The 18823-nt window shown below is 36.9% G+C and overlaps 1 protein-coding gene across 1 annotated transcript in view; it reads right to left on the bottom strand.

Annotated features, from left to right (window-relative positions):
• Positions 1 to 18823, bottom strand: part of CDH4 (cadherin 4) — a 929395-nt gene that overhangs the window by 158437 nt on the left and 752135 nt on the right. Inside the window, exon 5 of the mRNA XM_039346507.1 lies at positions 10860 to 11015. Coding sequence (XP_039202441.1) covers positions 10860 to 11015 — 156 coding nt within the window. The remainder of the gene's footprint in view (positions 1 to 10859; positions 11016 to 18823) is intronic.

An 18823-nucleotide genomic window follows, 5' to 3' on the forward strand; every position in this document is an offset into this window, starting at 1 on the left:
GAGTTTCATGACCTTAGCAACCTTGTCTGAAATGGCATAGGTCAGTGATGGTGAACCTTTTAGAGACCGAGTGGCCAAGCTGCAATCCAAAACCCACTTATGTATTGTCAGGTGCCGGGTGGGCATGGCCCATTGGGTGGGTGTGGCCAATTGGGTGGGCGTGGCTGCGGTGGTAACGGCAGACTGGGTGGGACTAAAAAAGTTCAATCAATCAATTCCAACTTCGTGAGATCTTTTTTTTCCCCACGAGAAGCTGAAAACCCAGGTGAAGGCCTAGGACTGGGGCGACGGCACGCGTGCCCACAGAGAGGGCTCTGCATGCCACCTGTGGCACGTGTGCCATAGGTTCGCCACCACAGGTATAGGTTCTCCTGCTTGAGCAGGGGGCTGGACTAGAAGACCTCCAAGGTCCCTTTCTATTCTATTCTATTCTATTCTATTCTATTCTATTCTATTCTATTCTATTCTATTCTATTCTATTCTATTCCATTCCATTGATATATGGACCTCAACTCCCAGAATTCTTAAACTCTGATCTAAAAATCAATCAAACCCATTTCTATGGTTGCATCATTGTATTGGCTGTTTTAAACTTCTGTCCCCTTTCATTTTGCTTGGTCACTAAAAGAGACTTCTTGATTCCATTGTGAAAAGCTGTCCGTGTTCTAAGGAAAGGCAAAAAAATTAGAGAAGGAAAACTATCTTTTTCAAAAGACATAGGGTTTTTTTTCCCTCTCCAGTGAAGCTTTAAAAATGGAAAGACTTATCAATTGTACTCTTAATAATGTTTTCAATCAATTTATCAGTGAGAGAGAGAGCAGTTAAGGTGGCTGGACTATAATTCTTTTCATCCTGGGCCCTTTTATAAAATGGTGTTGCTTCTGGTTCTTAAATACAGAGGCTGGGTTTTGTAAAGCTGCAAATTTTAGGTAATAGTTGGCAATTTCATTTCTGCACTGCTTAATAATCCTCCTGAATGCCACTAATTTTCCATGACTCATTATTTTTTAAAATGTCACCCTTTGTCACCTCTATTTGACACATTTCTTCTGAAGCACTACCTGGAAAAAAAGTGGTTTCATTTGCATATTTCTCCAGCATTTCCTAATGTGGAAACAAATGGAAACATTTAACTCTATTTGCTACAGTATAATTTTCTTTTCTTTTTCTTTCTTTCCACTTTGGTATTTAATGGCCAAGCCTGCCTGGGCAGACATTTCTATTCAGATGTAGTATTATTACGGATGTTTGTGATGTTTGTGTCAACTCTACAATGAACTTGGCTGCAGCCATCTTCCTCTTCATTCTAGGTTGGGAGGGGGGCTTGCCTAGGTGCTTCACTAGTCAAAATAATCTGTCCCATGGGAACCAAGGTCATCTACTGCTCCCGTGACCAGGGACTGGGCATTGTATAAGAAAGCCCGCCAAATGAATATATTGGTGAACGTAGTTGATTGCATAGTTTTGTGGATGAGACATTATACTTTGCAAGTGGGAAATTTTAGTGGGAATTTCAGACTTGGTTTCACTTTTGATTATGCCGATGCTTTGTTATTGAATAAACATGTTCTTTGAGGAATTTCCAAGCCTTGGAATTCTGCTTTGTTTGTCTCTGTCTGTCGGAATCATGACAGTTTGTTATTATTACATCTAACAATTTAATCCTAGAATGCTTTCTCTTCAAACTACAAACCCCATGAATTGTATAACTTTGCCATGGCTTCTTTTTATGCCTTCGCATTAGAACAGTTCTCTGAAAGATTACGTGAATTGCTCCAGCATAATCTGAGGGAACCATGTGAAGAAATCTGCACTAAAATAAGAGTAGACAATCAAGAACATTTCTAGTTGGTGGCAGGGCATAGTATGGAGATAATATTGATTTGTACTTGATTTCTCACTGGTTTTTGATACCATGGATCGTGGTATCCTTGTGACCTGATTTTGTAGATTAGGAATGGGAAAGGTGCTTTCCCAAAAGGCAACTGGACTTATTTGTTTTTTTTCCTTGAAAACATTTAGCTTCTCATCCAAGAAGCTTCTTCAGTTACAGTTTTTTCCTTGAAAACATTTTGCTTTTCATCTAAGAAATTTCTTCAGGTCTGAAGAACAGAACTGAAGAAGCTTCTTGGATGAGAAGCAAAACATTTTCAAGGGAAAAAAAACTCAAGAAAAGTCCAGTTGCCTTTTGGAAAAGCTGTGGCCCACAGGTTGGGGACCCCTGGCATACTGTACATACTGTATCTACTGTATTTATAGGGCAGAGAAACAGCTTAACTTTTGGAGATTTCAAACAGAAGCTATCAAATATAATTAGAATTTTGGCTTGAGAAGCAGTGAAGCAAAAACAAATCTGAAAAGATGAGCTCTCTGCTTTGTTCTCTGCTTCATCTCAGAACAGAGACATTTTCCAAGCAGAAGACGGAGGGTGAAGAAATAATTTCTTCATTGTTTGAAGATAATAACTCTAATTCCAGGTACAAATTGCTTTTCTCTCCCAAGCTAATCTGACCTTTGACATGATCAAAAAGCTGCCTTGAAAACAACGGGGTACTTCTGTGCAGATACAAGTCAAAACAGTAAGCAAACAAAAAGACTTGAAATACACATATCACCTTTCGTGTCTCATTAATTAATTACAAAATTACAGTCATAAATCTCGAGATTAAAATAATTCTTGGTTTTAAAAACCCATTAAAAAGTGATGTATGATGAGATAGACAGAAAGACAGACGAAAATGTTTTATTTGTAACTACTCTGGAATGTAATTATTTAGAATGCAAATGTTGTGGGCAAGGACCTGTAGGTCTTGTGTGGCATTTAGATGCAAGTGTAAACTAAATAAAAGTACTAAATATTAAAAGATGGAAAATTGTGTTTTTTAAAAAGCTGGAATGTATTGTTTCTATTAATGGTGGAAGGCAATTACTTGAAGTGCAAAAGCAGCAATTTCATTGCATAGATTTTTTAAAAACATTCTTGATCATTCTTTTTTTAATCTGTCTTCAGTTCACTGCAAAATGCACAGAGTATTTATTTCTTACACACAAATTCTCATGTTGACCACTATCAACAAGGCAAGATGTACCTAAGATGTTAGATACCAGGTGTACCTCTGAAGATGTTAGATACAACACATAGCAAGGACATTTACAACTGATTCCCATCAAGGAAGTCCCAAATCACTTTTCAGTCTGGGCTAAAAAGTTGAATCAAGCACCAACAGGATAATATTGTTGCTTGTCCTAACTCACCCTTGGTGACTTAGAAATGTGTTGCTTATAACAGAGGTCCTCAACCTTTTGGGTACCTGGGACCGGTTCTATGGAGAAAGGTTTTTCCATGGACCGGAGGGGGCATGGTTTTGTGTGCTGTCTGCATCCCACAAAAGGGGCTTTGCTTGTTTGTGCAGACTGGTTGCTGGCATGCCGCGGTCTGGTACAGGTCCACGGATGGGGGTTGGGGACCCCCGGCCAATAAGACTCTTGAATGTTTGGTGAATCTCTCTCTCTCTCTCTCTCTCTCTCTCTCTCTCTCTCTACTGTAGTTATTGTCTTGTGATAAGAAGGGTTTCTTTTGAAACAAATGCAGAAAGTTATTAGTGGAAGCCGAGTATCTTCTAGATCGACCATCGGTCTGACTCTGTAAAGCTGTTCTTAATTACAAGTTGATGGCCTTGGGAGTTAATTAAGTCCAGATTCCATGAGCTTGTCTATGAGATTAATTAAAATCCATAAACTACAATACTTTTTCTGAACTCAAGAAGGCAAAGAAGATTAAAAAGGAAATCCTTGCACATTTGAACTTCAGCTTCACTATTTAGAAGTTTAGAGTGCCTGCTAAAGTGTTTGTGCATGGGGGATCGCATTTCATCAATGGACTGTAAAAGTGGTCAATTAATGAGTCTGTATTTTGGGACTTGGCTTTGGTGTTTTGAATAGTGGAGGTCCATAGGAGAAAAGGGATCAACAGAAATAATTAGTACATTTGCTGATAAGAACTGCATCAGTTAGAGAAGCTTGGTCTGGTATAAATACAAAAGACACTAATGGCAATTTGTTCACAACTCATGCTGTTCTGAGTTACTTCTTAGGCTAAATAATTAGAGAAAACGATTTCTTTTTCCCTTATCAAATAGCTATGTAGCATAATAATGGAGGCAAATGGGACAAAGTTGCCCAGGCAGGAACTGTTGTTTATAGGCAAGACCCATTACAGCAGGACTGGATGGGGACCTCTTAAACTCAAGGTCAGGACTATAAGAAACAATTGTGTAAATGAAGGGGGAAAATCCAAAAACAACCATGGAACATAAACCAATACAGGTCAGTCCTTGACTAACAACCACAAATGAACCCAAACTTTCCATTGCTCAATAAGGCAGTTTTTAAGTGAGTTTTGCCCTATTCTACCACATTTTTTTGCCACAATTGCAGTTGTTTAGTGAACCATGTGAGTCGTTAAGAGAATCCAGATTCCCCCACTGATTTTGCTTGTTGGAAGCCGGTTGGGAAGGTCATGTGGTCATGTGATTCTGGAACAGTGCCACCGTCATAAATACATGCCAGTCGCCAAGTGCCCAAATTTTGATCACATGGCCATGGGGGATGCTGCAAATGTGAAAAACAGTCAAAAGTAACTTTTTTCAGTGCCATTGCAACTTTGAATGGTCACTAAAGGAATGGTTATAAGTCAAGGTCTACCTGTATATAGATTTTAACTTTGTTGAATATATGTCTTTAGCTAGCTCACTTCTGTGTGTCTGCTCTAGTGTCTGTTTTTCAACCTACTGTATTCTATATAAATAAGTGCCATAATTCATTATACTTATCCATTCAAAGTTTAGGTTTATAGGCAAGCCAATATAGGTGATAAATGCAATCAGATCTTCAATCCATTGAGTAAAAGGAGACATACATTTATTTTTCCAATGCTTAGAATACCAATCTTTTGGCCATAGTAAGGGTGTGGAAAATCCATTTAAGTTGTCTAGTTGTTAAATTCCACATACTGGGTATGTAGTTCAGAAGAAAATTATCCTCTCAAAATTTGTCATACGATCGTTATTTATATAATCCACTACTTTCTCTCAAAACTCGGTAAATATAGGACATTGTAAAAACAGGTAGTTTAAAGAAGCTTTATCCTTATATCTCCACCAAAATACTGTTTTTGACAGCATTTTCTAGACAGACGTAATGGAGACCGATAATTGTATAAATGTATAGAATTATATATGTTTTGAATAATATTTGCATTAGACTAGTATATGTAGAAGTGTAACTGCTATTATAATAATTACATATCGTATTTTTCTCATATTTTTTACTCTTTTTTATTATAGCACCTGTTATGTGTTCTTTTCTTAATAGTAATAGTACCACTATTACTATTATTATAAATATATATCACTGTATGTCAGAAGACTCAACCACCCTGGCCAAAGGTGTCTAAGGGCTAAATCATGGCACTGGATCAACCTTCATTAATCTGAGATGTTTCCTTGCTCATCCAAGCAACTGGATTAAAATATTTTTGCTCTGACTGAATTTTCTTAAGCAACGAAACATCTCAAATTAACAAAGTTTGGTCCAGTTGCCACAATTCAACCTTTAGACATTATCACTATCACTATTATTTTTGTGTTTTGCTCTTTTTTTCTTTTTGCTATTAATTAAAAAGAAATAAAAATAGATAAATAAAAAAGTCTGCTTTAGTGGACTGCTTAGTGTCACTGGAGTTGAGATTGCCAGATATTCCTGGGAGACAGACTTAATTAATATAATCAAATATTGGCCCCACTGGGCTCTTCCAACTTTGTGATAATATGAGTATAACTCTCAGATGAGGAGATCACATATTTTAATTCTTTCAAACAGCCTCCAATCCCTTCCACCCAGCAATAAAACAAAACAAATTGAACTGAAACCAATTTCCATGAGTTTTTATTTTCTATATGGGTGGATTTAGTAAAATTGCTTTGAGGAGTATTTAGTCATACAACACACATCTGCAATCTGAAATGGTTTAGCTCAGGATCAGACTTATCTCCTGATCTGTTGAGTTTCAATGTGATAAACTGTATGAGATGAGAATTAGAGCTACAGAAATTCTTTCTACCTTCAAACTATAAAAAAGGTGACAGGTCTGGACTTCATATATAGAGGTGGCACTGGAATTGGAAGAAATAATGAGTAGGTCACTCACCCATTGTCATAAATGTAAAAAAAAAAAACCCAGTATTTTTACTTTATTCTATTCTGAATAAATATCTCATATCTAACAAATTAATCCAAAAATTATTTAGTTTGCCTTAGAACCAAAAGAAGAGGAACACAAAGAAAAAGAAGTCAGTATTAATTAAGAAACAAGATAATGCACATGTATAATTTTTTAAAGAAATTTCAATGTAATGATTATGATCACACAGTCATGCAATTAAGCTAACAGGAAAGTACATGCTGATAAACAGAGAATATTGCTAAAGAGAAGACTGATTAACATGGGCACTAATTCTGATTTTAATTGGTTTGCAAATTGATAGGAGAAAAGCAACTATTAGCCATGCAGATGGTTAACTTGATGATCAGTTTGTTTTTGTTTTTTTAGTTTTTAAGTCTGAAGAATAATTGATCCTATCATTTTATGAGTTGGCAATTTCCTTTAGAAAATGTGTATCTATGCAATTGCCCACGTTTGTCATTTGAATATCACCTTTTCACTCCTATTTCAGTCATATGCAGGTTACTTATTTTTGATAAGCATATTTTGTTCAGGAAAAAAAAACCTCTTTCTAAATTTGGAAGCATGTGAATATCAAATAATACTTGTGTACTGATTTATGTACCAATACAAATACTTTGCATTAAAAATGTTTCAGTTTAAATAAATTAAACACATTTTCTCCATGTCTACCATATTTCCTAGGATTGTGTGCTTCCAGCACCACAGTCACAATTATAGATGAGAAGATCAAAATACTGTTGGGAAATGAATACAGCATTGCAAATCCCAAGATATTCCTGCTTGCTTGAGTAGGAACAAGGTAAACCCAAAGGGCCAAAGGTTCAGAGAGAACATTACAGTATGTATTGTACTCAGTGCTTTTTTTCTATATATATATATATATATATATATATATATATATATATATATATATATATATATATATATATATATATATATATATATATATATATATATATAAAGGTGCCAGAACTCACACACGTCATACAACCCGCCTTGCCTATCCTACAAGTTTCCTTCCAAAAAAGGTGCTGGAACTCCATCCTGGGCGTTCTATGACAAAAAAAAGCCCTGCTTGTACTTAATTGTTTTTTTAGTTTTATTGTGTCAAACTAATTCAAAGAAAGAAAGTAAAACTATATAGACCATAGAGTTAACAACAACAAAAAACTATAACATGTGTAAAGAAGAAAAGAAAAGAAAAAACAGGGAGATTTTATTTTATGTATTGTATCCCTCACCTATACTCATCAGTCTTTAGTATCTTTCCTATTTTACCTATGAAGAATGGGGGTAAATCTTTTCAGAATTTCTGACCAGATAATAATTAAAAATAATAATTACAGAATTAAGAAAAATTGTACAATGAAATACATCACGTGAGGTGTTAATACCACTTTATAATGTCTTGGTAAGACCACGCTTGGAATACTGCATCCAGTTATATCAGTCGCCATAATATAAAAAAGATGTTGAGACTCTAGAAAGAGTGCAGAGAAGGGCAACAAAGATGATCAGGGGACTGGAGGCTAAAACATACGAAGAACGGTTGCAGGAATTGGGCACGTCTAGTTTAATGAAAAGAAGGACGAGGGGTGACATGATAGCAGTGTCCCACTATCTAAGGGGCTGCCACAAAGAAGCTGAAGGTCAACCTATTCTCCAAAGCCCCTGAAGATAGGACAAAAAGCAATGGATGTAAACTAATCAACGAGAGAAGCAACCTGGAACTAAGGAGAAATTTCCTGATAGTGAGAATAATTAATCAGTGGAACCATTTGTCTTCAAAAATTTGTGGGTCTCTAGTTCCAGATGTATGGAAAGGGAATTACAGTGGAAGGTCATTTAATATATATTCTAGACAGGAGGTTTGGGTTTGTTGCCAAGTTAAGCAATGGGGGATCCTTAAGAGGTATGTTTGTACAGGTAGTTCTTGACATATCACCCAAATTAAGCCCAAAATTTCTGTAGCTATGCAAGACAATTGTTAAGTGAATTTTGCCCCATTTTATGATCTCCCTCGAATCGCTGCAATTGTTACCTTAGTAACACAGTTTGTGAAGTAAATCTGGCTTCCCCTTTGACCTTGCTTGTCAGAAGGTTGCAAAAAGTGATCACCTTTTGATCCAGAGACCCTGCCAACCATCATAAATACCTGCAGGTTACCAAGCATTCAAATTTTGATCAGGTGACCATGGAGCTGCTGCTATGGTCACGTGAAAAATAATCATAATTCACTTTTTTCAGTGCCATTGTAACTGTAATCGGTCACTAAATGAATGGTTATAAGTCAAAGACTACCTGTACAGGGAATACATTACAAAATATATGGGTGTTTTGCTGCACTGAGGACCCAGATTGTTGAGGACAATACGCTGACACTGTAAACTGTTTAGACAGTGCTGTAAAGCACTGTAAAGCAGTATATAAGTTTAAGTGCTATTGCTATTTTGTGTATGTTTGTGTGCTAGATTATTCTGCGAAGAATACTGACATCTGCTATCAGTGATGAAAGGAAGTTCTTCTTGGACTTAGAAAGACAGCCTGTCCTTTTTCTTCCCCTACATGGGTCATAAAAAGAATTGAATAGCCATTTCTAAGCATCTCTCAAAAGCCATTGTCTTAACCAGAATAGTTAATAATGAACATTTATTACTAAATAGTCCCAAGGTCAGAGAAAGCCATCATTATGACCAGCAAAGTTACCTCTTCTTGACTGAGAGTTTATCATGCTAGAATCCTAATGACTCCATCAAAGGCATCCTTCTGAGATGTTCTACCTAAATAAGCGTCCAAGTTATAATGGTCTTCCATCAGTGAGACATAATTGGCAATTCTGAAGCAGCACAAAACCTGTATCTCTAACTTTCCTCTTTTTTTTTAAAGGATATCCTTTTGCTTCAGATTTCGCCGAGGTCACTGGAGAAAATAATTGCTTTTGTTCAAGCAATATGAAATAATTTTTCCACAGATGCCCCTATAGCCTTAAAGAAATTCCTTCCACCATGCAGCTAAGGAGTTAATATACTTTCCTGACCTCTCCACATTTGTCCACAGTTGGTGTCAACATAGTTAAAGCGTACCTTACCAAGTACACCTTGCTGAAAATAATGCCTGTTGTAGAACTCTTTAAGAAGATAAAGTCAGTTGAAATGACCCATAATACTTTATGGGCAATTTATAACATATTTGAAGATCCAGATGGCTTAAAGGTCCCACAGTTATGCACCCAAAGTCAATGCAGAAGACTAAAGGCTTTATAGACCTCCTGTGCACAAGGGAAAATTCAGTTTATACCAAGAAGGCAAAGTTTTCCACCAATGTATGAGAAACAATTGGTTTACAAAATCTTGGGGAAAGGTTGGGCCTTTAATGAAAGAACACATTTCCTCTGCATGCAGGAAGTCCAAAAATCAATCACCTCCAGATTCACAGAATGACTCTGATCTGAAATCCTGGAGAGACAGTATGAAGCACAATGAGTTATTCAGACTAGAGCCAAATGTCTACCCAAGTTTGCAGTCAACAAGCAAAACCTGCACATAATCTACAAATAGCCAAATGTTAAAGCCAGAAGTTCTTATGAACAATCCAGGTATAACCAGAAGCCAATTCAGAAATCAGGAAGACAAACTAAAGAGAAATCTGAGATTCTGGAAGCCAAGGAAATGGGAGAATGATATAGATAAGAAAGATGGTGGTTGGTTCTAGCTATTGAGTGAGGTATGATATGTTCATCTTTGACACTTTTAGAATAGAATAGAGCTGGAAGGGACCTTGGAGGTCTTCTAGTCCAGCTCCCTGCTCAAGCAAGAGAACCTATACCGTATCAGACAGGTGAATGTCTAGTCTCTTCTTAAAAATCTCCACTGATGGAACGCCCATGATTTCTGGGGGTAAGCTGTGGCACTGGTTGATTGTCCTCACTGTCAGGAAGTTTCTCCTTAATTCAAGGTTGCTTCTCTCTTTGATCAGTTTCCAACCCATTGTTTCTTGACTTTCCCCTTGGTGCTTTGGTGAACAACCTGGCCCCCTCTGTCTTGTGGCAGACCCTCAGATACTGGAACTTTTGATATAGTTATCTTTGGCATTTATGGTATGTTCATCTTTGGCACTTATGATACATTTATCTTTGACCCTTTTCCTGTTCTGCTTTTATTGCCGCTTGTTGTAGTTTGGTTAAGTTCAGGAAGTCTATTTCCCCCATTTAATTGGATTCAGAGGCTCTATCTCTGACTATCAACACAGATATATGTTTGCTTTCATGGACTTGAAAGTGTTCAGATTCAAATTCTTCCTCCCTTTGATCATCTGGGCTGATCTGAATTGAACTGATCTGAAATAAATGTACTAGCATACATACATAAACACATGTACACAATTTTGTCTATGTATTACAGTTATCTTCAGGGTTATTCATTCAACATGGAAGTGTGGGCATATCTGTATATCTATACAGAATTTCTTATTAGAGAATTTCTAGACCTTAAGAACTTTGCATTCAATGTTTACTTACGACTGAGATGTGTTTGAAATTTCCAGAGAAGGAAGGGAGGGAAAAAGGGAAGGAAGGATGGGAAAAATAGACATAAGAAGAGAAGTACAAACTTACATGGTAGGATGCTCTTTCTTCTCTGTCCATTGGACGGGTCACGTACATTCTCCCTGACACAGGGTCAATGTTGAAGACTTCCATAGGTGGCTGGTCAGCTCCCACCCCTGTGATGCTGTATCTTATATGGATCTCACTGTCTTTATCTGAACGAATCTGAATTAAACATTAAAGAAAAAAATGAATCAGAATGGAATGCAAGCCGAAGGGAGAAAAATGCTTGCAGTGACAATTTTTTTATTTATCATTACATTTATTTGCCATCCATCCCATGGATCATTCACAGTCATTGTCCAAGAGACCATTACATTGTCAAGATGGGGGAAAGGATTAACAGCTTCATCTCTCAGTAATTCTATACCAATTTTGATAGATGCCTATTTCTGAAGAAAATGCCCACCTTTGGATAGTTTTAGGATAGTATCCGCATCTTAAGTTCCATGAGACATGTAACATATGCTGGGCATTTAAATATATCAGTTGCAGAGTGAAAGTTTCTTTCTAATGTTCTCTTCCTGTCCTGGGCTTACATAGCACAATAACAGAGTTGGAAGGGACCTTGGAGGTCTTCTAGTCCAACCAACTGCTCAAGCAGGAGACCCTATACTATTTCAGACAAATGGTTGTCTAGTTTCTTCTTAAAAGCCTCCAGTGATGGAGCATCCACATCTTCTGAAGGCAAACTGTTCCATTGGGTAATTGTTTTCACTCTCAGGAAATTTCTACTTAGTTCTAGGTAGCTTCACTTCTTGATTAGTTTCCATCCATTGCTTCTTGTATTGCCTTCTGGTGCTTTGGAAAATAGGTTGACCCCCTCTTTTTTGTGTTTTAGTAACTGCCCCTCTTAAGGTCATCTCTACAGTCCCAGAGTAACCTTTAATTTCAACTTAATATCCCTTGCTTGCCTTTGATTATCCAATCCCCATTTAAAATAGACAGACAGACAGACATTAGATAGATAGATAGATAGATAGATAGATAGATAGATAGATAGATAGATAGATGTCTCAATAAAAAGAAACAAAGCGAGCACTTAAAGTTTGCTCCAATTAGCCCAGATTCCTTCTATGTTTCTATTCCTCCACTCCTCCAATAATTTGTTTCCTTCACAAAAGACGGGACCAATGTTATTGCAGTAGATGGGAGATAGTTTTAGCCAAAATGAAGAGGACGACCAGAGAGAGACAAGGAAGATATTGGCCTCACACATTGCAGAAGCATTTGGTCCTCTGTGCATCCTTCGGCTACATCAAAGTTCACAGATTGTAGAATCTCTTTTGGTGCAAGAGATAGCCTTTGATTACCCAATGCCCATTTAAAATAGACAGACAGACAGACAGACAGAAAGGTCGGTAAGTCGGTAGATAGATAGATAGATAGATAGATAGATAGATAGATAGATAAATAGATAGATAGATAGATAACCTTTATTGTCATTTTTTACTGTGGGCACAATGGCACACATTAAAAATGAAATTTAGTTGCTTCCTCTCAAAGTGTAGACATACTTAGCACACATTTAAATATACTATATACAACATATGTATAGACCTACACCTTTACTTATAAGTATAATATAAATATTAATCACTGTCCATCTTGAATACATAACAGAAGGAGGAAGCTTTAGAGTTCACAAGGTTAATAGTGTATGGAGCAAAACTGACTGAATTTGGATGTTCTGTTTCGGATACCATGAAGCCCCCTCCTCCCAGAAGGTAACAAGGAAAACAGGTTGTGGAGAGGGTGTGTAGCGTCTGAGACAATCTTGCAGACCCTGCTCAAGCAACGCTTATGTGCCATGTCCTGGATGGAAGGGATGGAACTGCCAGTAATCTTTTCAGCCATCCTCACCACTCACTGCACCGCTTTCCGGTCCGAAGCAGGGATGCTTCTAAACCATACTGTGATGCTATATGACAGGATGCTCTCGATCGTCCCTCTGTAGAAAGTGGTAAGGACAGGGGAAGGAAGATGTGCTTTTCTCATGTGACACAGAAAATGCAGGCACTGCTGTGCCCGCTTCACCAGTGTCTCACAGTTGAGGGACCAAGCCAGCCTACTTGTTAACTGCACACCCCGGAATTTGTTGCTGGTAACTATCTCCACAGGTGAATCATTAATGCATAGAGGAGTATAGCTGTGCCTACCTTTTCTGATTGATCTCCTTGGTTTTTCCAATGTTTAAAATAATCCAAGCTTACGGGGTCATTATTACACCGCATAGCAATTATTTTCACAGAGTCACTATGCAAACTCTATAGTCCATTTTAAATGTCTTCTTCCTTCAGTGTCATTAGAGGATTGCAATGCTTTCTTTATGACAGACATTGATTATATTATATAAAAGTTTCAGTTCATACACTACACAGTTTATATAAAGTTTCCCCAAATGTGTTCTCCTCAAGTTTGTAAAGACTGAAACAAATCTAAAATTCTTAGTCAATATGGCCTCCAATTCAAAATTCTGGTCAAGAAGAGAAGGATGTTTACATCAATCATGCTGTCAGAATGAATTATATCTGTATCACTAGAACAGACCCATGAACTGTCACAAGCTCTAACATAATTAAGAACGTATTGAATTTATTCAAACTATTTAGATATTCCCGTAGAACCATGTTTTCCAGCAAGGTTTCAATAAAGATTTTTAAGGAACATGCCACATCTGCAATGCACAGAAGAACAGCATAAACATGGGAGCCTTTATGAGAACCCCTCACCTCACCTCTACTAACAAATGTTCATCCCTCATCTTAGAATTCTTCATCTTTTGAATTTTTTATAATGTTGTTTTATAATTAAAATTTTTAAATCCTAAATTGTTCTGATTTTAATGTTTAATTTTATTGATTAAACTGTACATCACTCAGATTTTCTCTCTGAGGGAGACGGGCGATTAAGAGATCATGTTGATGATGATGTTATCCATTCAGTCACATTCAACATTTGGTGATTCCCTGAGTCAGGTCTCTTCATATCTTCTGCTCCTGCACTATTTCTTTTGAGTTTTTCTATGCTCTGGCTGATGTCAGATTTATTCGTCTCCAAGCCTATTCTTTGATAGCCTGGTTTCTTTTTATTGCTAACTTTTTCAAACATAATTGCTTTATCCACATGACATGACCAAAATAAGTGATACAATAACAATAACAATAATAAAATTGGAAGGGACCTTTGAGGTCTTCTAGTCCAGGGGTGTCAAACTGTGGACCCACAGGCTGGATGCATCATCCGGAAGCCGCGCCCACCCCATTGCCGGCAATGGCAAAACCGTCTCAATACGCTGCACGACGTCACATGATGTCGCGAGTTTGACATGTCTGTTCTAGTCCAACCCCCTGCTCAGGCAGGAAACCCTATACCATTCCAGACAAATGTGTTTCAGACACAGCTTTATCATTAGGATTAAGAAGTATGAAATATAAACAAACAAACAATCAACTATGGCCTTGGGATTAGGAAGGGGACTTTCTGCGTCTTAGAAAAAAAGTATTCTAGGAGATTAGAAAGTGATGCCACGTAAGATACACAGCTACTCCATGGAAGCCCTGATGGCCACTTGCTATCCCTCAACCAGAAATAACACCTAAACAAAATGGAGGCATGTTCAAAATAAACTAATTTCCCCCTTCTTGTTATAGTTTCTTAAACCAGGCAGCACTTTTCTCATCCTGTTGCATATATTTTCTACAGAAAACAATCCTACAAGAAGATCTGCACAGAGAACGCCATTTCTGCTTCCAGCAGAGGTGAGGAAATAAATATGCAGGTTAAGATGTAACTGTGTCAACCAGGAGCTATTACTATTTGACAAACTGAAGTTAATTCTCAGATGGGCAATTTAAAGGAGTTCTTAGTTCAGGCAGAGCTATTTGGGAAAGAGGGTCTGAATGGAAAGATACAAGGCAGAAATAAATAATCTGCTGTTACCCACCACCAGGAAGCCGTTGGATGAATATTGTAGGGATAAGCAACTTAACTCCAACATATCTGGAAAACACTAAGCTGTGCTGAATTGATAATTGTCATGAATGTTCAGAGTTGTATTTCTTATGTTGTAGAAAAAAAATGTATTATAATCATTAATGATAGAAAGGCATGTCTATACAGGTAATCCTTAACATATAACCATTTTGTTTAGTGACCATTTGAAGTCACAATGGTACTGGAAAAAGTTACTTATGACTGTTTTTTACACTTACAACCATTGCAGTATGTCTGTGGTCATGTGATTAAAATTCAGCTGTTAGCAATTGACTCATATTTATGACGGTCCTGGGGCCACGTGAACCTCTTTTGTGACCTACTGACAAGCAAAGTGAATGGGGAAGCCAGATTCACTTAACAACCGTGTCACTAACTTAACAACTGCAGTTAATTTAGCTACTGTGGCAAGAAAGGTCTAGAATGTGGCAAAATTCACTTAACAAATGACTCACTTAATAACAGAAATTTTAGGCTTAATTGTGGTCGTAAGTTGAGGACTACCTGTACTATACTATAACATGGAGTCAACTGCAGATATCTTAATGCTTTTTAACATTAGAAGAGCATAATTGCACGCATCAACATTTTGAACTGAGTGGAAAACAGAAAGTGCAAACACATTCAGACCTTTTAAATTAGAACATTCAATAAAGTATTTACACATGTTAAGTGTGGAATATGATAGAAATATTTTAATGAAGCTGCGCCTTATTACTCATTGAGGTGAACATTAAGTAACATTAAATATTACGGTTTTGTGTGTGTGTACGTGTGCGTGCATGTGTTTGAGGGCTTGAAGGGTGTTAAGTAACAAATAATGGAAATATTTTTAAATACACTTGTGCCTTCGCTTCGGCAAATGAGTTAAATGAGAGATTTCAGAGATTAAATTCTCAAGTAGCCCTCTTGAATGTGCACTCAGATACATATTTCCATTTCAGCATGCATGCTTCAAGCTCTTACGGCTGAGAATAATTACTTAATTCAAATGTGGACAAGTAACTTGTGTAATAATCAGTGAGGCTCAGCAATTCCTTCTTGACCAAAATGAATGCACGGATGGGCGCCAACAGGCAAGAGGGCAAATTGGTGTGTGAATGCTGGCTTGGGAGAAAGCAAGTGAAAATGCAAGTGCATTTATAGTAGGAGTTGACTAAATGCTGAGACTCAAGAAGTGTGCAGAGAAGACCAACAAAGAGGATAAGACGTGTATCCTGAACATCAGATTTCATGAGGAATTGTGATAAAGGGAATTGGGGTCATTTATAATTTGGAAATGAACAATATTTAACAATATTAAATCTTAATGTTAATGGTAAATCAAAATTGGGAAAAAGTCATTAGGTTGTTGATTGTCTAAAAGATTGAGTGTTAGTATAAATAAGACATATATAAACTAAAAACTATTGATAAAATGTAAGAAAGTTGCTTCTATGTGATTATTAGAATAAAAATTGTGTTAATTCAAATATGAGACAGTGCATATTAAGAGGAAAACAGGAAATATTTACTGTACTAGGTTGAGATTTGTACTAATCATATTTGTATGTAATTGGATTGTTGTAACTCAGTCGCCATGTTGCTTTTCGATTATGTAATTGTGATATTAGAAAACCAATAAAATTTATCATAAAAAAAGAGGATAAAGGCCTGGAGGCTAAATTGTATAATGAACGATGGAGAGAGCCAGACTACTGAAGAGAAGGATTAGGCGGGAAAGAGGCCTGAGTACTTAAGGGCCTGACAGAGAGAAGAAAGAGGTTGACTTATTCTCCAAAGTACCAGACAAGAAGTAATTGGGAGGAAGCTTGTTAATGAGAAACCTAAATTAGAATTAAGGAAAAAAAATTCTGAAAGTGAGAACAATTAATCAGTGGAATACCGGTAACTTTCCTCCTGAAGTTGTGAGTGCTCCGTCTGGTTGCCTTTGGAATAAAAAAGTACCTTTGAAACAACTATGATCTGGATGACTGAGAATCTCCACAGACATTTATCCATCACTGGAAGCTTTCAAAAACAGACTGGGCAACCATTTAACCAGGATGGCATAAGCTCTCTGCCTCTCCCATCTGGGATTGGACTAGAAGACTTCTGAGGTCTATGATTCTATGTTTTTCCCCCCTCAGATGTTTTCTGTTGCAAAATATTCATAATTCCATGGATTGGCTATTCTGACTCCAGCTAATGGGAGCAGAAATGCCATCAAACGTATAAAGCGAAACTGGTTGTCCGCTTTTGCTTTATATTTTCTATGCTTTTTCTTCCATCTTGCTTCAATTATTTCATTTTATATGCCTCCCACCCAGTTTTTTTTTCTCCCTTCTCCATACCCAGTCCAAAATTTCTCTGTTCCTGAGGATATTCTGTCCCCATTTAGCTTTAGGACATGGCAAGTTTTATTCTCTTAGAAATTTTCTTTTCCTCCCTGTTCAATATTGTTGAGCTCATGCCAAAGCTTTGTGAGAAAGAAAAAAAAATTGATCTGGAACTTGGGAACCAACCTCCCCCCCCATTTTTATTTATCCTTGCCTGGAAAAGACTCCCATCAGGATTAAATATTACAACAATTTTTTAAAAAAAAAGAACCAAAAATGCTTTTTTTATGGGCTTCTGGAAAGTTGCTTTAAAAAATCCTTAGCTATTGCTTTGAATACGTAGGGTGGGGATGTCCAACCTTGGCCATTTTAAGACTTATGGACTTCAACATGGCTTGCTGAGGAATCCTGGGAGTTTATTTATTTATTTATGAGACTTATATACCGATTTAAGTGCAAGCACTCTCTAAGCGGTGTACACCAGTAAGCAATGTATATATATTTTACATTGCCCCCAACAATCTGGGTCCTCATTTTACCTACCTCGGAAGGATGGAAGGCTGAGTCAACCTTGAGCCGGTGAGATTTGAACCGCTGACCTGCTGAACAGTCAGCTAAAGTGGCCTGCAGTACTGCACTCTAACTGCTGCACCACCTCCACAAGTTTTAAAAGTTACCAAGGTTGGAGACTCCTGGCCTATGACTTATACAACAAGAAATAATATTTAGAATTTATTGGACTCCATTATATTGTGGAGTATGTATGTTTTTACAATGTCCTAGGTCTGTGTTTCTCAGTCTTGGTGACTTTAAAATGGGTGGACTTCAATTCAAAGCAAAGCTGGCTGGGAAATTCTGGGAGGTGAAGTTCACCCATTTTAAAGTCACCAATGTTAAGAAACACTTGTCACTAAGTTTTGGAAGAAAAAGGTGGACTATATACATGTCGCTCTGCAACAAAGCATACATTTTCAGAGATTGAATTACAAATCTAATGCACAAAATTTGACAACTGGACAACGTAAATGGATTTTCTGTGCCCTTATTATAGCTAAATGACTAATATTGCAGCATTGGAAAGATAAATATATGGCCCCTTTCACTCAATAGATTGGAGACCTGATTATATATAGTGCCTATAGTATATATTGTGAGCAGATTGCCTATAGATGTAGACTTGTATGGATAAATATAATGAAATATGGGACTCAGTTATACAAAGTACAGTAAGTTAAAAAAAAGCATGGTAGTCAAATAAATGTTATACACACACATGCACACATATCTAAATAGTTAATTATATATAGAACTACAACTGTTTATTCTTCTAACAACATGGTATACTCTAAGCCTTATTTTTTCTGTTATATCTTTTTCAACTATTTTAAACACTTGCTATGTATGTTTTTAAATAATGCATGCATTTTTGTGTTTCATTCCTTTTGCTTTTTTCTATTATTATTTTAAAAGCAAGATTTTTGGGAAAAAAAATCTTATGCAATGGCAAATCTGGAGCAGAGAGTATAGATCTACTATTTTGTCTTATAAGTGTAATCATATGAACTGAGTAAATATGTCTTTTGCAAAGAGGAAATAGGAAATAGAAAGTGCCAAAGAAAACAGCAATGAAAAATATGCCTTCGGTTTTTCACTGACTGT

This window comes from Crotalus tigris, unplaced genomic scaffold (genome assembly GCF_016545835.1).
Source record: "Crotalus tigris isolate CLP2741 ecotype Arizona unplaced genomic scaffold, ASM1654583v1 scf7180000017999.2816498, whole genome shotgun sequence".
In the NCBI taxonomy this organism is placed as follows: domain Eukaryota; kingdom Metazoa; phylum Chordata; class Lepidosauria; order Squamata; family Viperidae; genus Crotalus; species Crotalus tigris.